This window comes from Aplidium turbinatum, chromosome 1 (assembly GCF_918807975.1).
Source record: "Aplidium turbinatum chromosome 1, kaAplTurb1.1, whole genome shotgun sequence".
In the NCBI taxonomy this organism is placed as follows: Eukaryota; Metazoa; Chordata; class Ascidiacea; order Aplousobranchia; family Polyclinidae; genus Aplidium; species Aplidium turbinatum.
Window position 1 is genome coordinate 36282449 of NC_137472.1, and position 25785 is coordinate 36308233.

Consider the following 25785-nt stretch of genomic DNA (forward strand, 5'->3'; position numbering starts at 1 on the left):
ATACCTGGATCGTTTGGAGTTTTTCTTCATGCACTTTATTTTGTTGAGAGAGATCATCTCTGATCGTAAGCACCTGAGCCATCTCGTCTTGATGTTGCGCATCCAATGCTTCTATAGCTTCATCCAGCTCTGCCTTTTCCATCCTGCAAACATGAAGTCAACATCTCAATACGGAAAAATTGCAAAAAGAAAGCGGTTTTCAACAATCTGACATCTGCTTTAATGGCGGTGCAACGGTAATGCTTAGAGAAAAATTTCACCAAGTTTAATCTGACAACGCTCCTTTCATTTTAAAGTTATGTTGAAACTCCAATACCCAAGAAACCCGGCTACAGGGATGAGTCGTGAGAGGAAATCGAGCAACCTATCAACCCATGCGGATGAGAAAGGCGGAAACTAGAAGGTTCAACGTTGGTTTGCTTGGTGGGCGGTCAAGAGCGACAACTTCATAGCTGAGTGGGCGCAACATTTCATGAGATTCCGTCAGGTAATCTATTCTAGATTGTGTGAGCTGGTTCGATTATATTATATATTATAAATTATATATATATATATAAAAAAAAAACAAGAACAAACAGTAAAAGAGAAACCTGCTTGAGTTGAGCTCGTCAGTTATGCTTTTCAAAATGGCTTCCAGTGTTTTCTTTTCTTTCAAGGCGTTTTCTAAATCCCCTTTCAATGCAACAAAGCTTTCTGCAAAGCAAAACAATGTCTTGGTGATAAAATAAACAAACAACGATACATGTTTCAACGTCAACCACACTTTCTGTATACGCGCACTGCCGAAGAGTTTATTAAGTCCAAGATTCAAACGATATTAACTTTCCTGTCTGAGCTGAACCAAGTTTTTTATGCACTGTACTTCCAGTAATGCAGACACGTGAAATTTCGCAAGGCAAATTTGCACCGGTCTGCATAATACCTATGTTTAATTCTATCTCCTTGAATTCACATACTGAAAAGTGAAAACACACTGCCTGCTGTCATTAACATCAATGAAGAACTAATTGTTGTTACAAGACAGGCTTCATAGAATGCACAGAAGCACGGACTTCAGTGAATAACTTCACAACGTGGTCTGTGCAAGCAACTGCCTGAAATTTTTCACATCAAATTTACGTCAGCATGCATCAGGCTTTGTTTCTTTTGACAAAACGAAATCACAAGTAAGATGACATCGACTGGTCGATGTAGAGAGCCTCGTTACGTGTTCAATCACTGTAGCAATGCATGTAAACGACATGCACTTTGTAGCTATGCCATGACAACGAAAGCAAACACCTTGACTATGTGGTTGAATATGCGGCACAATCAACACAAAGTATGCGGTTGTGGAATTAGTAAGTTCGCCTGAACCTACGTGGGATGATTGGTCGTATGATACTTCATATGGTGATATAACATGGCATCTTTCGAGCCAAAACAAACTGCCCCTTTGGCATCATGGTAGTACGACAGTTTATCGAACGACTATTGATCGAACGACGGTTAATCGAAACGACTGTTTATCGAAACGACCGTTCATCGAACGAAAATTAATCGAACGACTAATCCTAGATAAAATTTGTTTCGGGAGATTCGTCGTCCGATAAATTGTCGTTTCGGTAAGCAGTCGGTTCGATTAACTATCGTTTCGATGAATTGTCGTTAGATAAACTGTTTTTCGATAAACTGTCGTTCGATAAATTCTCTTTCGATAAATTGTCGCGTCACGGGCATCATTTGCAGACTAGGCTTGTCAAATATGGAGAACAGAAACAAAAAAAAAATATGAAGAGCGCTGACAGCTTCAGCGTCAAATTGAATAGGATGTTGGAAGACTTTAAAAAAAACACGAACAGCGCACCTAAACAAGGCTTTCGCATGAAACTCCATTCATCATTGCAACAGCCCATAAGTCGAACATCATTTTGCCCGGACACAAATCACACAAAACGCGTTAATTGTTTCAAGTCTTCATTTGCAAAGAAATAAAATGTGATAAGATTGTCACCTCTTTCAATTTGTGCTTCATTGATCGACATGTTCAGTTCTTCTTGCAAGTTGAGAGCCGCATTCTGAAGTTGTTCCTGAAACAGAAACTGTTCAATGCAGGAATACAAAGTTGAAATTTCGATGGTTGTTTTGTACCATGCTCACCATGAAAATGTTATCCAACTAGCAAAAGTTTCATTCTGTACATCACGTTGGCGTCGCTGAACATCTATCGACGTTGAAACGATGTAAAAACGGCAGTTTTTCTGGGTTGGATAATTGGATATGTTTGACATGCTAAACTGCAGCAAATCAAATTCCTCAGCAACGATCGATCTGACTGTCCGCTCCGTTAGCTCAGTGGTCCAAACCCTCTACTAGTATGTGAAAGGCTTTGTCAGTTCGAGGATAAAGGTTCAAAACCAACCAACTGTGCCAACCAACATTTCAAAGTTGAGCCATGATTCAATGTGTCCACTCACTTTCTCTTGAATGAGTTTCATTTTGTCCTTCTCCATGCTGATCCTTACGTTCTGCAATTCGCTGATCTCATTCTTCAACTGACTCACAATGAACGCCCGATCAGTTGGTTCGGTTGGAGTTTTATCCTGGAACAAACAAGCATTGAGCATAGGTCATAAAAAAGCCAGCAAAGTTGCCTTGTTACATCGCTTCAAAGTTTCACCGGATGGGATTTCACATAAGAATTCACATTGTAACAGCGCCGTATTTGCTTTTAAAAAAGCGCGATTTCAAATTGTCACACAATCCCCAGAGCAAATTAGTCACTTTTTACATTGATTCAACGTCTGCAGACGTTGAATCAATGTAAAAAACCGACTGACTTGCTGTCTGGGGAGCAGCCCTACCGGTGTCGGTGTGTTGCCGCTGCGTTCAGTCTGGTAGCGCTCCAGCATCGTCTGAAGTGATTGCTTCTCGTCTTGCCATTCTTTCTGCACAAGCTCGTACTGGGCCACCTCTATCTCGTAATCTTCAACCTGTGGAATCAGAACGCAGTTAGGAAATTATAAGAATATTGATGCCAATAGGCTGTTGTCATGGAACTGGGTTGTAAGTGAATTTTGCATAGTAAAGTCAAACACGAAAAAACACGTGAAGCCTAAATAGGTTCGACAGTTCAGTGTTTTTGAATTTCAGTTATACTACAATTTTTCCAGTTTGAAACGCAAGTGTTGCAACAGTAAAGTCATGCCCGAATTCATATGAAGCACAAGCTCGAACAAGCCGAAAAGTCGGACTTGACTTACCGCTCAGCATCAGGGTCATCGTTGACGTTTTTTTTTTTTGCCTCTCCGCTGATTAATCAATTTCAATAGACGAAGGCACAGAAGAAGACAAACAAATGAATTTCGACTGGAGGTTTAAAGTTTTTTTTTGAGGAGCATGACACTTGTTTTAGCGGTCAAAATTTAACAATGTAAACAATTTAAAGAATCAGAGGTCTTAATTACGTCTTACTTCATAATAAAACCGCCTGAAAAGTTCAAAGTTACTTGTTTTTGAAGTGCTTGCAAGGTCAAGGTGAGATCAGTCTCGGGGGCGTCTTTTTCAGAAAGCTCTGAAGGAACGATGAGGAAGTTTTCATCAGAAGCCACTTGATGAGGCTGTGGGTTGAGTTGGGGCGAGCTTTGATACAGCGGCTGGGTCATGTGGACTGGCATGTGAGGCTGCAACTCATCTTCTCTTTTGTCGCCCACCACAGACAATTGGCTGAAGGAGTTTTCCAAACTAATAAGAGATAATTGTAAAAGATCGTTACAACGTTTGAGAAACGTTAGAGCAAATTAGTTGAAACGATTGATCGATCCAAATGATAAGTATAGCACTTAAATTGGAGAAGTTAAACGCCTGGTTCAACAAACGTTTCGAAAATGAATGGTTTTTATCTGCAAAGTAAAAGTCAAATAGTAAACATTACCAGGATAAGCGTTTCTACCATTCATAACACTAAAAAGTAGTTTCTAAACTTTAAGCACTCCACAGCAAATCCTAATGAATTAACGAACAACCAAACGTATTAGAGGTAAATAACCAACCATAACACACCAATCATGGTAAGAGATAAATAGCAGCCATGAAATGTGGACGGTTGCAATAAAAGCTCCAGTGATTTCAAAACTCAGTAAGATCTGTGAAGTCGACAAGTTCAAGATTCGTTCAAATTTAAAGCAGCAAGTGTAGCTAAAATTTTATTACGATACCTTTCACTGTTCCACTGCTCGGATGCAGTTAGTTCATCTTGTTTTTCTTTTCGGTCTTTTTTAATCTCCCTCATTTTCACCAGTTCATCGTGATAGTAATCATGTGACTCACGTAAACCTTTCACATGATTCATCACGGATTCATATGACTCGCTTTTCGTGATGTCTTCTGCATGTTTCGGGATGCAATCCGCAATACCTGAAGATGAATTTACATGATTTTGATTTGTTTTCTTAACTCAACGTGCCCTCCTCTATAAATCACTCCGTTTTAGCTTAGAGACAAAAAAGCTTAGTGACACTTTTTGTTTTATAATTTTGGAATTCTCAAAGAAAGCAAATTGCCCGTTTTTAAGTTTGGTAAGAAATCGCTGACAAAAATTGTGTTGTTTACAGTAATTTGAAATAATCGTCGATTATTGCGTTCAAATGTACCTATTAAACAGACAAACTTAATATCACTATCCCGTCCAGGTTTTACAGCTTTGTGTCTTTCTCAAACCGATTCGACTCAAAAGAATTAATTTATTTCATTTTTACAATATTTTGCTGGGTCGGGTGAGTTGTAAATCCTTGTCTATGCACCCCTGCCTTGCAAGTTATGAAGTTATCCGAGCTAGCTCAATCCACGTCAGCAAATCAGTCATTTTTATTGCATTTATTCAACGTTTGCAGATGTTAAATCAATGCTAAAAATACTGATATACTGGTTGATGCCAATACGCTTTTCAACAGCGACTTTACCAAGCTCCAACTCAACATGTAAAAAAGCGTAAAAGCTACACAGAAAACCACTTTTTTACTAACAACAATCTTACTGAAATGTCAAATATCTCTAAAACGTCTGTACTGGTTGTCTTCAAACCATAACAATCCTTTGACGGCAAGCCACACCGACAAGAGTTTTCAGTCCTTTACTCTTCAATAGTTTGGCTACCTTGACTACTAGGCAGGCTACTCAAAAACAAAAAGCGCTTTTTCAGATCGCCTCAGTTCAAACTGTTGTGAGAACACACCAAAACCGAACAATAACCATCGAATGTGTCATGGAATAAATAGTCGCTTTTCTAACCGAAGTTCCATCAAAAGAGTAAAAAATGTTAAGATGAAAGCATGGCAAACGCGGAAAGTAGACATGTGTCTTGTGTTACTCAAGCTTTCTATTGAAATACAAGATTGAACAATAAGTTAAGTAGCGTCGTGGTGATTGTGGATCCAACCGAAGAAAAGAGTTAACCAGTTAAGATTTCAAGCTAGCACAAGTTTCAGAGCTGATAGTGACAAACCGGCAGCCAACACGTCTGCAGACGTTGATTCTATGTAAAAAATAACTGATTTGCTGGCTGGGACACTCTGACATTCGGGATTAGTGTTAGTGAAAGTCGCTTCGGCAAAAATTTAAAACGTAGGGATAACCCAAACATTGCATTGATTTGTATTGGTAAGAATTTTATGACAAACACTCTTTCACTAATAAACATTTCTCAGGCTTCAGCAACCATCCAAGTGCCATCAGAAACAATGGCATGAGAAAAACTGTTTATACAGAGTGTCCCTTGCCATAAAAGTTACGTTAGTACAATAGTGGGGGGAGGGATCATCGATACCTTGGTCAGGCGACTGGAAACTAATTTTCACAAAACTCTCACAGTAATATTCAGGAAGAAAAAGTTTTCTACTCAGGAAAGTTGAATAAATGTAAAAACGGCGACAACAGCTGATGATCTGAGTTTAACTTACCTTCGATGAATTGACGCAAATCTTTTGTCTTGTTCTCAGACTCTGCTTGAAGCTTTTGCTTTTCGTCGCCAATTGCTTCACAACGAGCGGTACTTCTCTGCAATTCCAACCTTAAATTCCCTTCAGCTACTTTACATTCTTCTAATTCCACTCGCAAATCATCGATACTTTTCTTTTGAACCTAGGAATGAAAAGATAGAACAATAAGCACACAACATAAAATCTTTTTTTTACGTTGATGGTTTTGTCAAAAAATGTTTAGGTTAATGTTCCTTTCAAATGCCCACCACCCATGTTGACTATTACTAGTAACTACCAGCCCTGAATGAAGAAATTTTCCCTTTAAAGAGGAGTTTTTCAGCACTGCTCAGTGTTCACATAGTGAATAAATGCTTCATAATACTTTTCCTGACAAGTATAAAGTTTTAGGCTACCCATATTCCCGCAATGCAGGATAAAGATACAAAACAAACATCAAAAATGAAAACTTATTTTATTTGGGAACGAGAATGAATTTAATGAAACTAACAAAAATCTGATGTAGTAAGAGTCTATTTGCTTGCTACGAAGTAGTTATGCAAGATCAGAGTCCTCAGATGAATAATCTGTTGTGTTAGCATAAGGAATGTGAGAAGATGTAAAGGAGTCTGACTCAATATCAGAGCTGTCGCTATCACTGCTGCATGTTCGATTGGATTTCAAAGGGCTTTTTCTGCTGGTTGTTGGTAAATTCACATCAACTGGAACAACCTCTTGGCGTTGTACCGAAAAGGTGTGGAGAGCTGGTCAAAAGTGCCTTTGTCACTGGTGGAAATAACCAACTCCGTCAGTTTGAGGTTCTAGCTTAGAAATACGAGTTTTTCAGTATGCTCATGTGTGAGTTTGTTTCTTTTTTTGTTAATGTACTTTAGCGTGAGCGGAGAAGCTCATTTCACATGCAGCTGAAGTACATGGAAGTTCTAGAACCCGAGTTGCGACTTTCGATATTTGACATTGTCTGGACAAGCCAGTCCACCAAGCTGTGGGTGAAAGTGTTTCAGAAGAAAGTGATGCCCACAGAAACTCCAAGCTAAAAAAGTCTTGTTGACTGGAAAAGTTTGCCAGTTCTTCCATAACTTTTGTCTACATCTGGCATTGCTTTACTCAAAGTGTAGACTTTCTCAAGTTGAGATCTACAAAATTGCAAGGAAAAAATATACCAGACATATAGTCTGATTTAAAGTAAGTTCTAAGAGTTATGAGACTGCTTGTTTGTTGAAAAAGACGCTATTGCAATAAGTTTACCCTAATTGCTGCATATTGTGACAGTTAATGTCAAAATAGGTAAAAAAAACAAAAAAACAAAAAAAACGAATAAAAAAACAAACAAAAAAACGATAAAAAACAAAAAAAACGAGCTCTTTTTTTTAAAACAAAAAAAAAAACGTTTTTTTACATCTCTAGCTCAGAAGCAGACAACTTGACTTGGTTGCACTCTCGAGATGTTCTATTTATTGTTGTGATAGCTGAAATTCAAGCAAAAAAGAGAAACTTGAAAAATCTAAAAACGTATAGAAAATCCACCCTTAAAGTCAAGTGCGAAAAATCAAATTTTAAAATGTTCCAAATGCAACCAAATTTAGTCCTTTTCTAGCTAAACTTTTTTGACCATTGATTAAACGTTTGCAGACGTTGAATTATGGTTTCAAGTGATTCACCTGCAACTGTCTGCCTCTGGTTCGAAGCTTTTCGTTCAATTCTTGGTTTTCATTGGTCAGTTTAAAAATTTGCTGCTTGTATGAATGGGCGTCATCCGTGCTGTGTTGACCGCTGTTCTCTGCCCCCTCAGCCTGGCCGGATAGTTGCATTCGTAACTTACGGTTCTGAAACAGAGCGTGCGACCTTCATTTTTTTTTTATGCAATTTCAAAGTTTAATTTTGGATTGATGCAAAAATCATTGAAATGTTGCTGCTTCAAAATAAATCGTTGTTTCTCTGGGCAAACCGTTAGAAACAGTGTTGTTAGCAATTAGCATGTTGCAGAGCAAATGCCAAGTACAACATTCGCTATGGTATAATCTTATGGGAAGCAGCAGCACAAATGAGTTTCGGAAGAACAATGCTGTATGCTGTAATTTAATATCAATTTTGCGGTTTCGAGTTTATTTGAATCACTGGTGAGTAATTTCGTCTGTTTCAACAGAGAAAAAGCAATGAGCGACAAAACAACAGAAAAAAATTAAGACTGCAACGATCACAACAGCAAAAAAACATGAAGAAACACTACTTCAACGTTGCGTCACGTAGGCTTTATGTAAGATCGATACCTCGTCCTGCAATCGACGAGTTGAGGCAGCGTTGCTTTCCTGCAGTGCGAAGTACTCATGCTGGTGCCTGTTCAATGTTTCATGCAAACGTTCTTCCAAATCCTGTTGCAAAACAACAACCCGTTATCAGAATAGAACCTTTTCTTATCGAACTGTTATTGACTCAACGTCTGTGCTGAATGGCACCTGGTTTTGTTAGCTTAAAGCATTTTCTAAACCCGTTAGTTAATTTCCTTTTCAATAAACTCAAGTCTTCGAGTTTTGGGAGTTGAATGTTTTTAAGGAAGATATCTTGGGTAGAAAATTCTCAAAATCAAAATTGAACCACGTCGTGTAATAAAAGATAGATCGTTCACACACGCAAGAAGCTCTAATCGTCTAATTGACTCAACGTTCAGTTTAACATTTAGCGAGATAACCCAGCTCAATGGCAAGACTGCATGACGCTGATATTTCAGACTGAAGCCACTCAATCAATATTTGCCTGCAAAAGGAAACCGCTCTTTGCGTTTTACAGATTTAACTGCATCAACCACGTCTTGTTTGAACAATTGTTTATGCCGACGCCATGCAAATTTATTCCAAGTCAATTTAATACACATCTTTGTAAAATATCAATAGTAGGACTTCTTTGTTCATATGAGACCAGGCAACATGCCACGCGGCCCGCAACTGGGCCACAGCCTTGAGGTAACCGACCCATGATATGTCGTAAATTTTATTTTAACCTTATGGGGCCAAGACAAATCCGGACAGCATGTCTGTAGAAGGCAAAATGCCGGTTAATTTAATCTTTCAAGCAAACGCAAAGTGATCCAGACCAGCCCTGCTGTGAAAAGCTGAACAAAATGCGACGTTGGCAGCCTACTGTTAATCCTTGACAAACTCACCTTTATTTTAGACTGTGAAGGTACATCTCCTTGTAACGAAGAATCCTGCAACAAAAAGTTTTGTTTCAATGCAATCACAAACCTTGTCCAGCTGCGGAGGCGACATCAATGAATTTATCTTAAAAAGCAAAGTCACCAAGAATCAGCCTTGCTACATCCCAGTCTAAATTGCTTTTTACATCGTTTCAACGGGGTTAGATCTAAAAACGAAAACGTTAAACAAAATCAGACGTTGAAACGACGTAAAAAAGGCATTTTCGCTGCAAGAGTGAAAAACGACACTCTCAGGGCCCAAGCCCGCGCTGGGCCACTATAAATCGTGCCAGTCACCTGAGAAAATTGAGCAAGGCTTTTCCACTTGTCTCTATCTTCCTGAACCTTTTCCATCTCTTCCGAGAGTCGATTAATCTCCTGCTGACAATGTATGATGTCGGCATACTCCGCTGCATCTTGAGAGCCACCAGAAAATGTTCGTTTTGAAAAGTCGCTGTCTCTTTTGAAAATAGTTTGAAATTCTTCGGTTTCTACAGGTTGTTCCAGTTTCAACTTATCAATTAATTTCTAAAAAAAAACATTTATATAAAATTGACAATGAGGGAAAGTTTACTTCATAAACGGTCCAGTAATAATTATAATTAACTGTTGTCTTTTACTATCCAGGGTATTTCCTTTGAAATACAGATATATTACTTTAAACATAAGGGCTTCTGCTTTCTGCATCGAGTAAAATCTATAAAAATTGTTTAGTTATTCTACAAGGTGTTTTCTTATTCGCAAAGTGAGTAAACACAAAAACATAAAAAACATTAAACTATGAATGAAACGCCAGGGCGTAGACCAGGGTTATTTTTGTTTCGGACACCTGCTGTTAAAAGTAAAATTCTATTGCGTGATGCACAAGATGTAGTAGTCCAGTTTTAATCCGGTGATGTCCCCGTTAACAAGGGTGGCCGGATTCACCTCCAAGTGCCGCAGTTGCCTTCACACCCTGCCTCTACATCGATCTGTCTAACACGTTCTCTCTTGTCAAGCCCACCTTGCTGCTTTCCTCCTCAACTTGCCTTTTCCACGTTTTCTTGGGTCTCCCTCGTTTTCTACGACCCTTCACTACTTGCAACTCCAACGCTCTTCTCAAAACATCATGTATAGATTGTATAGGCCAATCCATATCCAATATCCATCCCTTCTCAAAACATGCCCATATCACCTTACTCCATTCGCTTTCGCCAACTTATCAAAATTCTCATTCAACCTAAGCAAGTTCATAAGTTCTTCGGTATTTCTTTTGTCCATCAGCTTCGACGCCAAACCTAAACCCACCAATGTAGGCTATGCTGCCTAGTCTAAAAATAACAAAAACCTTAAAAACAGCTGATCTTAATGAACCTTATCCATTAAACACAACAGGCCAACGACAAGTTAAAATAACAAACATGGCCAAAAAACAAATACGTCATCGTGTTTTTGTTGAAAGAATCGTTATGCCAAAAGCAACTATGATATCTTGGATTGCACAAACACGTTTGTTTGTGCGTCATCAAACTGTCAATGAAAATTGAAAATAGCAGCAGTGCAGCTCCAGCTATCCTGTTCTACTGGATTTAACACGAAAATTGATGTTAAAGTCTCATCAATCTGCATATTCTTATAACCACAAACCTGACTGTGCTGGCGAAACCTAAGTGATAACAGCATCAGCATTAACGCATGGTAATGTTAATGTACCTTGTGCATGTTCATGCTACACTACACGTGACAAGCTATGAATGAATGAACCACAGTAATATATTGGCATAGCGCAGGTCCACCTGCCTTTTTTACGAAACCAATTGTTTTAAATCTCATTAAGCAGCGTTAGATGAAAGACTAAGCCGACTACAGTGCAAAGTTGTGAAAGTCAAATTCCAGAACCTGGTCAAAAAAAAAAAATTGCCTGTTTTACATTGTTCCAACGTCATTAGACAAAATCAGCAGTTTTTGCTGGCTGGAAATTCAAGGAAGGCCAAAAAAGAAAATCTTAAAACGCTGTAACTGCGAATGAATAAACAAACGATTTTGAGAGTCGCTGACGAAAGCGCGGGCTGATAGAGTGACATAAAAGCGAATGTTTGTTCAGGATAGGCTTACAAACCAACAGTATAAATGGCACTACTGTATACTGTACACCCTTTCAAGAGCACTTGTGCAAGGCGCGCGATTTCGCAATGTTTACAACACAGGCGTATTACATCTAGGAATAAAACCTTTATAGCCTTTCAAACTTCAAGGTTAAAAACACCACATAATTCTTCGCTTCATAGCCGGGTAATCGGTTCATAGCCGGGTAATCGGTTATCAATCAAATGATATTCCACAGTTGAAGTCATTACAAATCGTTCCCGCCTGCTCAACAAAGGTCTTTTGCCATCTTTGTTTGAATACGTATGAAATATACGACGGGTAATACTGTACTGTACTTACAACATACAAAATAATTCTTCTACTATTCACTAGTAACAATAAATCTACTTATTCACTGGTAATACAGTACTTATGTTGTTTAATGACTGGCAAACTGATTACATCACAGACATCCGACATAAGCTGCTGTAAAATTGGGAGCTTTGAAACCTTCTTTCCAAAGTTGACTATTATATCTGACACAGCAAGTTAATGCTTATTTCTAAAACGAAATGAAAACTGTCAAGACACTTTAGCACAATTATCATAGTTTAAGAAATGGACTTTTAATGGTTTCCTTTAAGTCGATGAGTCAAGTAGACCACGTGTGACAATGATTTATCTCGAATGCTGACTAAGCGATTCTGGAGAAATCTTGCAAAGTGAAAGATGCGTGCTCCGAACCTATGGGAAGCAAGACAAGAAACGCTAGAAACATTTTTATAACGCTGAGAACCAAAAAACCTTGCACAATGCTCACCATACCTCGATTAAACAATTTAAGCGGTTTTGAATTTTTTTGCGGTAAATTGGACAAGCACAAAGTCCAACTGTGAGTCTAATTTACCTAATGTGCAATTTAACAAAACAAAAGGTACTTGTACTTTGAAACATGGCATATCCCAGGATTATTCAACTGGGGCTTAGGGGTTAATTTCTAACACCCAATGGTGAAAGATTTTATCAGAAATGAGGAATCAGACTGAAACCTTTTGACTGAGATGAGGCAATAAACGGGTTCTGTCTTAATCTTGATCTGTTTTTCCTCCTTTGAAATGTGATCGGCTTCTCTGTCGATCGGAAAGTTTCAATACCAAGGTGTGCTTCAACAATAAATGGACAGTGCTCCGGTGTTTCCCAGTCCAGGCTGCTCACTGATACAAAATTTTAAAAACGTGCACTAAAAATTATCTGTTTATAAAAACTTAACCTGAAAACACAGCTGGCAAGTCATCTGCTGCAAAATTTGATTTCAACAACCTGTCTAATTGTAACAGCTTTATTACAGGGGCAATTTCAAATGCAGCAGGTTTTTCAAAATGCACCTCTGACTTTTTTCAATCTATCTTCCTTTGCTCGCTGACGTAGACAGCACACGACCTTTGAGCCTCGAATCTCTAGTCTTGTTCACAACGCTTTGCGATAGCGACTAATGCAATTTGAATTGCATATATAAATCCACAAAATGGAAGCACAATAAAAATCAGAAATAAACACTGGCTAAAGGATAACACTAAAAGCTAAAGATATACAGCGAGAAGGAACCAGGCTCCCACTCGATTAATTTTAATTCAGGCTCCCACTAATCCTAATTTTCCGAAATTAAGTAAGTTGCAACTTAGGTTAAAAAAACGTTGCTAATATTAACTTATGATTGCACTTGTCCATCTATGCAAACTACCTGGTTTTTGGCAAGTACAACCGTTGCAACAACACCACCTCCGTTAAATCAGTCCTTTTTACACTGAATCAAAGTAAACATTATAATTGATTATGGGATATAACGTGAATAGTTTGCGCAGAATGTTGATGATTCCTCAAACAAAATTGTCAAATCGGAACAAATCGTTTAGTCAGTCAGTCTCTTAGAAACAACTTTGTTGACTGGGAAAACTGTAGATTAACGTTTTCAGTTTAGAAAAAGTCTGCATTAAATCATAAAAACAATACTAACCAAGTGCACGTGTCAGGTTTATGTTAAACACACAAGCAGTCATGTAACATGCTAAACACACTGCGACCGTATTAACCTCTTTCCATCAACACTCCTTAAACCAATAATACAAACTCTGAATAATAATTAAGTCAGCTAAACATTCAACACGACGTAGGCCTGGTGTTGCACATGTAATTTAAAAGGAATGAACAAACAAAGCCAGTATCAGAATTTCAAGGTATTTGCAGTAGGTTGTCTTTAACATAAGAGGCTAAGAGCAATATAAAATTGTTTAAAACCAAACTCAGCTTTAAATGATATGGCTGCAATATTTTATCGGCTGAATCATAATTTTGGTTGTCTTCGAGATCGGTGCATCACCTTTTTAGATGTTAAATAAATAAAAAAAAGGACTGATTTGCAGTCTGGGTATAGATCGTCATCATGCCTATGCAATAACAAGGAATTTTTCTTTCGAAACCAGGATATTGGGAAAGATTTGGATAAAATATGGGAATTCATCTCCTGCCAGCTTAAAGTCATTAAGCGTGCTAACATACCAACGCAAGTGTTCTTCGTGCTTTGAAACGATATAAACATTAAACAATCTATTAAAAAAAGAGAAAAATGCCTATGCTATCTGGAGCTCTGCAAGTGCATCGTTTCGGTTTTATAATCGTAAAGTGCTGCGATTGCAAGTAAATTTGCTAAGAACTGCTTCAAACAAGTTTAGAAAAGTAGTACCACTTGAGCAATTATATCTTTTTGCTAAGTCAGTTGTAACAAATAGCTACCAAAAGTCATCTAAATTCTAAAGCAAATTTGAAAATATTGGTAGAAGTGAAGCAATAATATTGTTTGCACATTTTGGAGATTTTTGAAAACATTGCTGGCACAATGGCATACGCTTACTCCATCTTTCATCTCCACCACGCGTGTATATCAATACAACGTTAAGTAACAGCAATTGTTCGAACATCTTTCAGATCATACACATGGTGATAGGCTAAACGGCTTGCAACATCTGTATCATAGTAAACACTTTTGGGCAGAAGCAGTTTTGAAGAACACTCAAATGTTAAAACGTTTACGAAAGCGACCTATCTGGACAGTTGTTCAAAGCTTAAAACAAAGCCGGAGCTGAGCAAATAACCAAAACGGAACTTCACTTATGATAAAAGTTTCAAAATATGAAATTGCCTGTCTGTTTCTAAGGTAATGGTTAATAAAAACAATCAACTGATTTACCAGACATGAGTGAAGGGTTGTTATTCACTATATCCGGGTTGTATGGTTGGTTGTATGTACTATGTAGCCTACTGAAAGAGTCTACTTAAAACTTGTATTATCCGATTCAAACGGTCAACTTGTGAAAACTACAAAAAGTAGAGGCCTACGCACAAGAACATGTGGTAATTTTCACAGTTGAGGTTTCTGCAAGAAAAGTAACAAAATCAGTTTATCTAGTCCGTGGTAACATAATCCCTGAGAAGACAATTGGACACAATGAAAAGGATATATCCTTACAACGTGTTTAACCCATTCACTTCAAGCGGAAAGGAAAATACTAGAACTAAACAGAAAAAAAGTATTCGAATTGCAACCCAACGACAACGTGAGTGTGAAGCATTAAAAACTACAGCATCAGATGTACGCAGACAACAAAATCCGTCACTTTTACATTGATTAAACGTCTGCAGACAAAGTAGCAGACTACTTTTCTGTCTGGCTAATTTAAACAAAACAGAAAGTTATCGTTTTTTAGAGAAACAAAACCAGGCAAAAAAACCTGGAGATTTTGAAGTTCAATCAAATAATTAATCCTTGAAGTGACATAAAGTAAAATCACTCGCAATCTTGTTGTTTACGTTAGATCAAAACCAAAAATGTACTTTTTACTTCGTTTTTAAATACGGAGAGCAAGTTTACGAACACCATTGAAAAGAAAACACCATTGTCTGGTGGTGTTCAGTTTCCCCGCGTAACTTTTCAAAGCAACACTCATTGTGATTGGTCCACACACGATTATTGGACACGTGGATTTGGCTAGCACGCTGATTCAGTTAAAAATCGCATAGTTTCAGCAAAAACGTGCTTGTAGCCAAGATAATACTCATGACTGCATTCAATTTGGTTGCCGTAAGAAGCAAGTATTTCTGCGCATCCGAATCTACAACTTTCAAATTGAGCAATTTCACACCCACTTGTTCCATCAGGAAGAAATACAACACAACAAAAGTCACAATGTCTTCTACTAAGTACAATGTTATTTTGTTAATTTCTTAGGAAATGTTAACTGCAAAATTACAATTTTTGGGACATGGAGTTTTGCTGTAATGATGAAACATGCGAATAAAATTTCGTGCTTAGTACTACTGTATATCATATGATTCCATCTTGGAAACAATCAACCCATGTTGATACGCAATCTGCTGCAAGCGGAGATGGTGACTGATGATGAATATTATATCATTGTTTAGCTTGCTATAAAACTTTAGCCTGCATAGTTGACGATTTGAGCTTGGTGGTGTAAAATTTGTGTCATGAATAACAGTTGATATTCCGAATGCAGTCAAGGTTGTGTTTTACATATAAATAAAAATTAATTATAAATAAAAAAAATTTTGTTGTTTTATAAAACATTTCCTGAAAGATATTATTTTGAGAATTCAAGGTTATTCGTTGTTTCATGATTGACAATATTTGTCAATAAAGCAACCAAATCTGTGTTTTTCGTGTCATCTGGTGATGAATGTCAATCATTGTCTGGTGATGTCATCAGTCATCTGGTGATGATCAACCAGCAACACTATTTCATGTCGATTCAGTTAGTACTTGCATGGTGTTTACCATAACATCTTGATATGAATCGTTGAAGTGGATGTAAATCAGGTTATCGGTCAATTTGATCGAAAAAAGCAATGAAGAAAACTAGGTAGGTATATTGAAGTTATAAAAATTCAATTGCCAAAGAGAAAGAATCTAACAACCAACCAACAATGCAACTCCTTTCACAAACCGTCATTGCAGATCAACACTGCCCCCTAGTGGAAATAAATCATGGCATCCAGCTCAGGCAAAAATCGGTTGAGCACTCTTCAGCATGCCAAAGGCGAAGTCAAAATCAACAAGTGGCAATTGGCCACTTCACTGTAAGCTTTGTTTAATTAACAACACAGAGATATAAACATATTATTATTATGGTCATTTTCGGGTCAAAAGTTGTCGCTGTATAGTCTATATAGTACAGTTGGAAGTATATATCTACATAGACTCTATTATAAGCGGAGGATCACCACATAAATTCAAAAATATTTTCCAACTTACGTTTGCACTTTTCGCACAAAATCAATCGAGCTAACCGGAAGCCATAATAGTTATGCGGGGAGCTATAAGGAGCTATACGAAAATACGCATTAATAAGACAACACTTTTCTAAGAAAAAATTTTGGTTCGAAAACCCTGGATTGTAAGTATTTAAGGACCAGGTTAAAAGCAATGTTTAAACGAAAGTCTCACCTTAGGGTTAAATCGATAGGCAAAGTGTAAAACTTAAAACAACTCCATACAGCGAATTCAAATGATCAGCATCCCCAACACCACCAAGGTGATTCACCTGGCAGCACTAACAAAGCATTCCCTTAGTAATGAAGTCCGTTTCAAAATACAAAGCCGTAAGTATTTTCACATGATCTACTTCTGTTGTTTCAGCTGTTAAACATTTAAAAATACATGTACCAAAGGCAAAACTACCAATGCAAAATATGTCATAACGATCTGACTAAACAATAAACATTCGTTGGAACTTTTTACGTATAAGCGCTATGTCATAACTTTAGCACGCAGCAGTCACGGCATGCATCATTTCAGAGTTCACAGCTGCAAAACTATGACTTAATTAAATCTATTCTATAAATATCACTGTATTGTTATTGTACACATCATAAATACCCAGCCGGCAAATCAGTCTTTTTTTATATCATACTGAATCAACGTCTGCAGACATTGAATTAATATAAAAAGGACTGATTTGCTGACTGGGTAGTGGCATGACTAGCTATCTCGCAATTACACTTTCACTAAACTTAATCCACCAAGAACTTCTTGAGCAAAAGCCAAAATCACGCGATCTTTAAACGGCAAGCATGAGAAATCTAGTTGTTAATTAACTGTCCTGCTGTTCGGTGCCACGATCGACCCAATGCCATTGAATAAACGCTGAGCCAATCACCAAGCTGCAAAGGTCGCATCGAGGTAATGAGTAACTCATGGTGAACTCCAAAAGAACGGTGAATGTGTCAGCTGGTAGCACAACCTGCATCAAATCTTGCGCGACAATAAAAAAGGAAACTGGTGAGCTTCAAATGACTTTCTCTCAACCAACTCAGGTGACGGAATGAATGCTGCATCTATCATTTCTTCCGGTGTACCCAAGTTCGATTCAAAACAAAGACGTTCGAAATTGTACTGCCGTGTTCTTGTTTTAAGCAGAGCGGACAAATCGGGTTAATAATATAGTTAATAAGAATCGTAAGTATAATAATAATAATCATGCTTTTATTTGCGCCCATTGCGATAACATACAGTACACTAGTACACTGCGATCACAGATGCGATACAACAGACGACAAGAAGCAGCATAGTACGATGCAAAATTAAAACAAAAAATACCATAATATACTTATTACAACTTATCCAATTTAAAAAAGCAACAAATAGTTGTTAAAACTGTGAGCACGAGCACATGTTTTGAAAACATCACGTTACCGTACTATCCTTATGATAAATAAAGTCACAACTCCAAAGAAGTTGGAAAGCCATGCTGAATTAATGTTGTGGGCGTGGCAAACCGCAGCATTCGAACACGTTTCGATTTTTCCACAAATATATTATGAAATGTATACTTTATGTGTTCTATGAAAAATGGATTTTTTCGCAAAAAGAAATCAAAAAACAGTTAAAGGAATGTCGACTTTTATTACATTTTTTCTAATGGATTTGACATTATCAAATAATTTCGACGTAATATGATATTTTAAAATAACGTACGGACAAAGTCAAGGTAATTATCTTTAGTTACTATTTCTCAACATTCCCATTTTATCTTTTTTCGCATATTTTGATAAAATGAAACGTCAAGGTTATATTGATAACGGTGATGTTGGTTACTTTATCATATACAGTATATTTTATATAGTCATGCTTTCCAATTTAGTCTTTATGTACATTGTACAAGCTGTGCAAACATATTGTAACACACATTGACAAACTAAGAAAGTCAACATGTCATTCAAAAAAGGTGAATGAGTTAATTTTATGAAATGCCTAACAAATAAACTGTTTGAACATTTTTTGCTCAAATTTCTCAGTGCATCATTTAAAAACAGTGGTAATTATAATATTAACTTTGGTGATAAGTTTAGTCATTTACTTTTCAAAATACTCTTCGCAACACCATGAGCAAAATCTATCTTTAAAGGCATACTATTGGCAGACTTACGTTTTGTTTCTGAAATTTTGCTTCATACTGTCGAGCACAAGAATGAGCTTCTAACTCGCTTTTTCTGCATTGATCTTGTAGAAGATGTATTCTTTGCTTCTGCTCTGTCACCTACAAGACAGGAGGAAGCTAACAGAAACTATAAAATTCTTGTGTAAACCACTCCCAGCCATCAAATCAGTCATTTTTGCATTGAGCCGTCTGCAGACATTGAATCAATGTAAAAATGACTGATATGCTGACCAAGACTGAACCTCCTATTTTAGGAACGCAGATTGGAAAAAGATCTATTTGACAAGTCTGCAGGCCACAGAGAATGTTTGATGAATGAAGCAATTACGGACAAGTGTTTTTACACGCAGTACATCCTATATAGAGCGACAAGTATTGTTGCATTCTTAGTCAGTTTGTATTGATCAGTTGCAAAAATAAATAGAAAAAAAAAAACAGTATGAACTGCTTTTCAGATGGATGAAAAGAGGAAATGCGGACATTTAAAATTAATATTTCCAGTGATAAGCATTTCGACAACTGAAATCGTTATTTTCTATTTTGCTCCTTTAAACCCACAAAAAGTGTTGCGAATCAGCTGTTTAACTTTAAATTACTCTCATCTCAATCTTATCCCACAATAAAAACATGAAATCTTATAGGCAGGGTTTTTTCATCCTAAGTGTTTTGTTCAATTTTGTCTTTATTTTGACAACGACTTTAGCCTATTGTTGAAGTTGGGTGAAGTCTTCACATATTTTTCATTCAACAACACGGATTAATGATGGATGAAGTTAATAGTCTGACAGGTAACATGGAAAAAATTAACAAGCCCTATGACTTTATTTTTTACATAAAATTAGTATATATACCGTACTCACTTGCACAACATAACTTAACATTATAATACTATGCGATATGTCTGATAAAGTAACAAAGCCCTGACAAATTTATGACCTAACTGACCTTCAAGAGCGTTTAGCTTAGCTATGAGAAACATTCTCCAACTAATAATGCTATTTAATGCTACGGCCGTGCTCAATCGGCCTACCAAACAGAGCAAATGATAGTTGCGACTTGCGAGTCACTTGTTTGTTTTATCCCACTTGGGATAAGCACTTATATAGTTGATATAAAAAAAAATAAATGAACAATAATGTCAATAGATTATTAAATTGGAAAATCATTTGTTAAACTCACAATCAAAGTGTGTTTTTCACATCTTTTCAGCAACTACTTAACAATAAAAATGAAAAAGCATTCTAAAATTGCACACTAAGAAAACTTTGTTTCAATTTAAAGTCAACTGACCTGTGCTTCATATTCTACAGTCGCAGATTCAGCTTCAATCAACTTTAATCGAAGTGCTTTCACTTCTGCTTCATAATCTACACAAAAGCAATATCTGATTCATCACAGTCAGAAGGTTAATTCTCACATTTCAAACAACATTTAACAAAAAAAAAAATTCTCAAATTTTCTTCTGTCATTTCAACTTTAAAAATAATTACACAGTATGTAAATGAAATTATGTGCATGCTAGAAAGAACTATTACCATTGTCAAACTTTAAGTCTTTGTCTAGTCATTTAGGTTAGAAACTGTTCAAAGTCCTACTGTCAGTGGAAGCATTGTCACTTATCAAAAGATGCAACTTGTGCACAAAGCAAAAGACCAAAGACATAAGCAAAAAGTGCAATTTCATGGAAACGACCTTCCATAAAAGTCATCAGTTCAACACAATAGTTTAGTCTTTATAAATTACTCTTCCTTGCGATGAGCACTTTGAAAACGTGCAGAAACAAATAATCTGTAAAAATCCATACGGAAGATATCCCGACTGGAAAATACCCACACAGAATAAATCCAAAACTGGAAAATACCCACTCAGAAAATATATATACCCCCCTTGAAAAATAAGAATACTTTCTTTGTGTTTTTTTTTACCTAAATTTGAAGCTGCATTAACATGCAGCATGATGATTCACGATGATTTCCTGTTTTAGCTGAATTCACAGCTATAATTTGCACAGCCAACCCGTAACACTTTGCACCAGCTCCTTCGCTGTGATAAAGTTTTTACTTTTACTGTTATAGAAGTCTTGACCAGGGGTCATTCTTCACTTGGCTACTTTTGAAACATTTGTGTCATATGACAAGATCAGTGCTCTTGACATCACATCATCCTTATAAACTTCTTAAAGGAGTTTGAAATGATCAGTTGAACTCTGGTTTAGTTTTTCTCACACTGCCAAGTTAATGTATTGCTTTATTTTGGCACCATACTTGAAATAGGCTACTTGTGTAATGATCATGACACAACACTAACTGCAAGCAAGCATGAGGATTGAGGAAACGCAATACAAATTCTGAAAAGGGTCATTATTTACTACCGCTATGTTTTAAAAATAGTGAAACAAAAGAATGGGATGCCTTCTAAAATGTTTTGTCACAGAACTCATTTTTCATGTTGAACAAGTGGTTTGACAATTGGCACTGATCCAAGAGGGTGGCAGATCAATCTCTTTGGCAAATTCCCTCTTTTTATTCACAATCCATATCAAATTAAATACACATAAAATGTGTGGTTTTGAGTCATATGACAAATTGCATTTTAAGCATAAAAAGCTCAAATGATTACTTTTCTTCATGTTAAAATGTAAAATCAAGCAATCACATTCACACTTAAGCTGATGGCTTGCCATATAGCATATAGTGTGGTATATCATTCAAAACCAATATCATTTCTCACCTATTACTTCATCAGTGCCTTCAGATAAAACTTCTTTTGTAAATGTTGATAGTTGGCCTCCGATTTGTCCAGCTTTTGATGTTATTTGATTGAAACTATTATTTAACCCACCAATCCATGACATATTGTGTGACAACTAGGCCTAAAAATAAGCTGTACTGAAATAAAAAAAAGTTTAATGTAATTGTACCTTAATAAAAGAACAGTTAAATATGCTTATTGCTTACTGTAGTTAACTAAAAGTAACTTAGGCCTATAGTACTTTTGTAAATCTGCAAAACTTTATCCTTTCTGGTGGATCAACAGATCTATGCTTATTATATATTTTTGTCTGATTGGTACAGTAGTGTTGCTAATCAATACACAATGCTTAGGGATGGGCAATTCAGAATACCGAATCCAGAAGGATTCGGATTCTAAACTATCCGAATCCAAAACGGCAATAAAACCGGGTAATAAGATTCGGTTTTAAAGATATACATAAGTCTTGTGCAAGCTGTCAGCTGGAGACAGTGAACTGAAAAAAAGTGTGGTTTACTCACTTTTTTCTTTGCACTGACACCATCCGCAGTTCTGCACTTTCAAAAACATTGTGCACGCGGTGTGCGCGCACGGCGCATGCAACTCTACGTCACTCGCTCGCATGAGCAATCAAAGAAACTAAGCGCGCAATTTTCTTCACGCTTTGTACACATGCACAATCGTGCAATGCTTTTTTTCAATCCACCTGCGTATGCGACTCTGCGATAGTTTGACTGGTGGGTGTAACAACATTGAGCAGATGCCCCTGCTAAAGGAGTTGGCTCTGAAACACCTCAGCATACCTGCCACATCAGCATCTTCCGAGCGATTCTTTTCGACTGCGGCTTGACGGCAACTAAGCTGCGCTCCCGTTCAGCGTTGCCAGATGAGGAAATAGAATATCAAATTAAAAAATTCTGGTGAAATTTAGAGGTCTTTATTGCCAAGCTTTTTGACCTTGGAACCAGATAACTTTTTGGTAAATCTGGTGAAATTTTCCCTACTCAATTTTTTTCAAGAGTTTTTTTAATTTTTTTAAACTTTTTAGCAAATAATCCCTGCTCGTACAGAAAATGTTTTGCAAGAGGTTTGCATATGGATGATGGCAGTGTCTTATGTCTTAAAAACTATTTGTATTTAAGCGAAATTGCTTTATTTAGGGTCAGGGCCATAGCCAGATCGCAGAGAAAGGGGGGCCAATTTTTTTAGGGGGGGCCGAAAAATTTTTTTGGGCAAAATCATGATAATTGTAGCTGTTGCTCGAGAATGTTGGGATTTTGCCAGGGGGGGCGAATGTTTTTCAGGGGGGGCGATGCCCCCCTTGGCCCCCGGCTGGCTACGATCCTGTTAGGGTGTTTTAAATATCTGATGAAATTTTAGTTACTTTTTGTTGCCAAGCGGCTTCCATCATCTGGCAACACTGCTCCCGTTTGCCTGGAAGTCATTTAGAATGCCTTAATGTGTTGCATTGCAACAAACATTTACTTTGATTGTGTAGCTTTTGTGTCTGAAATTGTTTACTTTTTGTGTCGCTGGAGCCTGGAAGTTAATAGGATTCGGTATTCTGGATTCGATTCTGGATTCGGTTTAGTATTCTGGAATAATTCTGGAATAGTGAATTATTCTGAATTGCCCATCCCTAACAATGCTACCTACATTGGTTTTTGTTAAGTTCAGTTACATTTTGTTTATGGCCAGCTCAGTTTAGTTTGTTCTGTAGGTAAATAAACAAAGTAACAAACGTATACAAAAACACAATAAACATGAATAATTTAACCATGAGCAACACTAACAGTAGCCTATATACAGTGATGTACGGCGTACGGAAGCGTATACAAAAATATTGACGCCGTCAGCGTAAACGCAAACATTCGAAAAACCATACGCTGTATGCGTCAACATAACTTGTAAAAAAAGTTGGCGGCGTCAGCGCATACACTAGCGTAAACTCATTTCGTTTGCTAGGTGCCAAACATTCACACGGTATAAACCACTCGAAACAAACAAGTTTTATTTTGAATTTCCACAAAGAAACACAAGCATCTGAAAGTTTTCATCTGACAATTTACTGCGTTTTCGTTTCAATATATCTTTGCCCATTGAAAACATTCTTTCAACTGCAAAATTAAAATGCAAACAACAGCTAAGATATTAAAAAGTATATGTTGACGCTATACGCTAAAAAAAACGCAAACTTTACGGCATAGCCTCAAGCAACAACTATCCAAAAAAATAACTATCCAACAACTATCCATTTTTTTTACGTTTTATTTGTTTTTTGTATCTCATACTATTTGCAATCGTTTCATGCAGTTTTTTAAGTAACAACTGTTTTCATTCATCATAACAAAAAACTGCAAAAGAAAGTGTTGATTCATAGTTGCTGAATAACTTATTATCTATAAATTCCAGGCCTCAAAATATCCGGTAGTCATGACCTCCAGAATAACCTCGAATGTCTGCCGAAGTCGACTCATTGGTCAGTCATAAATGACCGCCGCAAAATTCTTGACAAAAATAGAGCTAATGCAGCAAAAATATATTTTAAATTTGAATTGTTACAATTACTTGTTTAACGCGAACAAATACGGAGCTGAAACAATAATAGTACAGGCAATTGCTTTAAAGATCACATTAGAGTGGCGTGGCTAACGAGCTGATGGCAAAAGTAGCCATTTTTACATCGTTTCAACGCCTTGCAATGTTGCCTTGAAATAAAGTTGCCTGAACTTTTCGGCAGGATATGTATTCTAATTTTAACAATGAGGACTATTGCGTTACATTGATCGTTTGTTAAAAAGAAATGTCACAGAGAAGCAAGTCTCAGCTTGAGTTTGAGGGCCAACCCTATTGAGTCACCAATGCGCATTTGTCTGGATAGTCCTGAGCTGGAGATTTACGACCCCGCGTCGGCAGTAATTGCTTGACACAACAATTCTATAACGAGAAAAACCACAGACTAAGTGATCGTAGTTGCTTTTGTAATAAGGAAATTTGGATTGTTGTTTTCAATTGAGTTTATTGCGTCATTACGCGACTGTCATTAACGCACTGATTTATTTGCAAGCAATCTGCTCCAGTATACTTCAGGGTCGGTTAATTAGGGTCTGCTACTATTCGGTGAGTCCGATTCGGTGAGTCCAATTCGGTGAGTTCCTAACCTCTAACCCCTAACCCTAAAACGGCAATGATAATTAGGCTACGATACCCAATAATTTTTAAAAAAATTGAAAAAATCCCCCGTTAAGGGATCGGACTCACCGAATCAGACTCACCGAATCGGACTCACCGAATCGGACTCACCGAAACGGGTCATTCCGGTTAATTAAGCCATCAACCATTGCAGAGTTATTCAGTTGTCGAAAATCTCCTTCTACAAACACGACTACACAATACTGTAGTGTGATTTTGTGCAAAAGCTACATGCAAAAATATGTCCGATTGAGATATTAAATGTCCGCTGAAAGGGCCAGTCCGATAGGACATGCTTGACCGCAGGAAAAAAGTACAAATTTCGAGGCCTGAATTAGTTTAATGCAGTTTTGACTGTCCTGTAATGTAAGTAAAAAGTGAGTTGCATGCTCAGCAAATGGTACGGTACCTACAAGCCACCAGTGATGAGGATGGGAACATTGCAGTCTCAGTGGAGACCATGTTAACAGTCAACCTCATTTGTTGCTTGTCTTAAGTTCTTTTATTAGTTTGTTTATTTATTTCATTCAGACTATCGTTTTTTTTATTACATATAGCTGAATATGATGAGTATTTTGGTGTTCTTTAAAATCTTATTGATAAACCTGTAGTCTAGTGAACTGTGAACTAGTGAACGTTAACTTATTGATAAAAAAAGTAGACAGTTCCATACTAAACTGGAACATTTAAGCTCTTTCAATATATATTTAATGCACTGAAATTTGCCAATTTAGTTTGGTATGGTATGTACTTCATATTCATACTTTTTTTATGATTTTTACTACGTATTTTTTTGAATCATTGGTGAAGCCACAAACAGATTTTAATGAAGAGTTTAGTGACTAAGGTTTATTTTAGCAACTTATCGATGTTTTGATTATATTTCAAAACAGATATTTCAGAGAACCAAAAGTGCAAATTTTGTTGGAAGTGGCTGCGTTTACGGCGCCGTAAATACAGCCGTTCCATGCCTTTTTTCTAGTCTTCACGTCGCTTTTAGTGCGCATGCGCGTTGTTGCTGAAAAAAGCTATATATATAACTAAATTCAATTGTTTTCACCAAGTGATTCAGTGGTGCATGCGGTCTGCGCCTGATTCATAC

At 37.0% G+C, this 25785-nt stretch overlaps 1 protein-coding gene across 1 annotated transcript in view; it reads right to left on the reverse strand.

Annotated features, from left to right (window-relative positions):
* LOC145776937 (uncharacterized) overlaps window positions 1-21612 on the reverse strand; it is a 33689-nt gene extending 12077 nt beyond the window's left edge. Inside the window, exons 1-15 of the mRNA XM_082588183.1 lie at window positions 21471-21612; window positions 20031-20107; window positions 18729-18839; window positions 9463-9693; window positions 9133-9177; window positions 8243-8344; window positions 7634-7798; window positions 5937-6117; window positions 4197-4395; window positions 3489-3723; window positions 2844-2972; window positions 2457-2582; window positions 1994-2069; window positions 591-693; window positions 5-143 (exon numbers count right to left, since the gene is read on the reverse strand). Coding sequence (XP_082444309.1) covers window positions 5-143; window positions 591-693; window positions 1994-2069; window positions 2457-2582; window positions 2844-2972; window positions 3489-3723; window positions 4197-4395; window positions 5937-6117; window positions 7634-7798; window positions 8243-8344; window positions 9133-9177; window positions 9463-9693; window positions 18729-18839; window positions 20031-20107; window positions 21471-21594 — 2043 coding nt within the window. The 5' untranslated portion in view covers window positions 21595-21612. The remainder of the gene's footprint in view (window positions 1-4; window positions 144-590; window positions 694-1993; window positions 2070-2456; window positions 2583-2843; window positions 2973-3488; window positions 3724-4196; window positions 4396-5936; window positions 6118-7633; window positions 7799-8242; window positions 8345-9132; window positions 9178-9462; window positions 9694-18728; window positions 18840-20030; window positions 20108-21470) is intronic.
* Between the last annotated feature and the right edge of the window lie 4173 nt (window positions 21613-25785).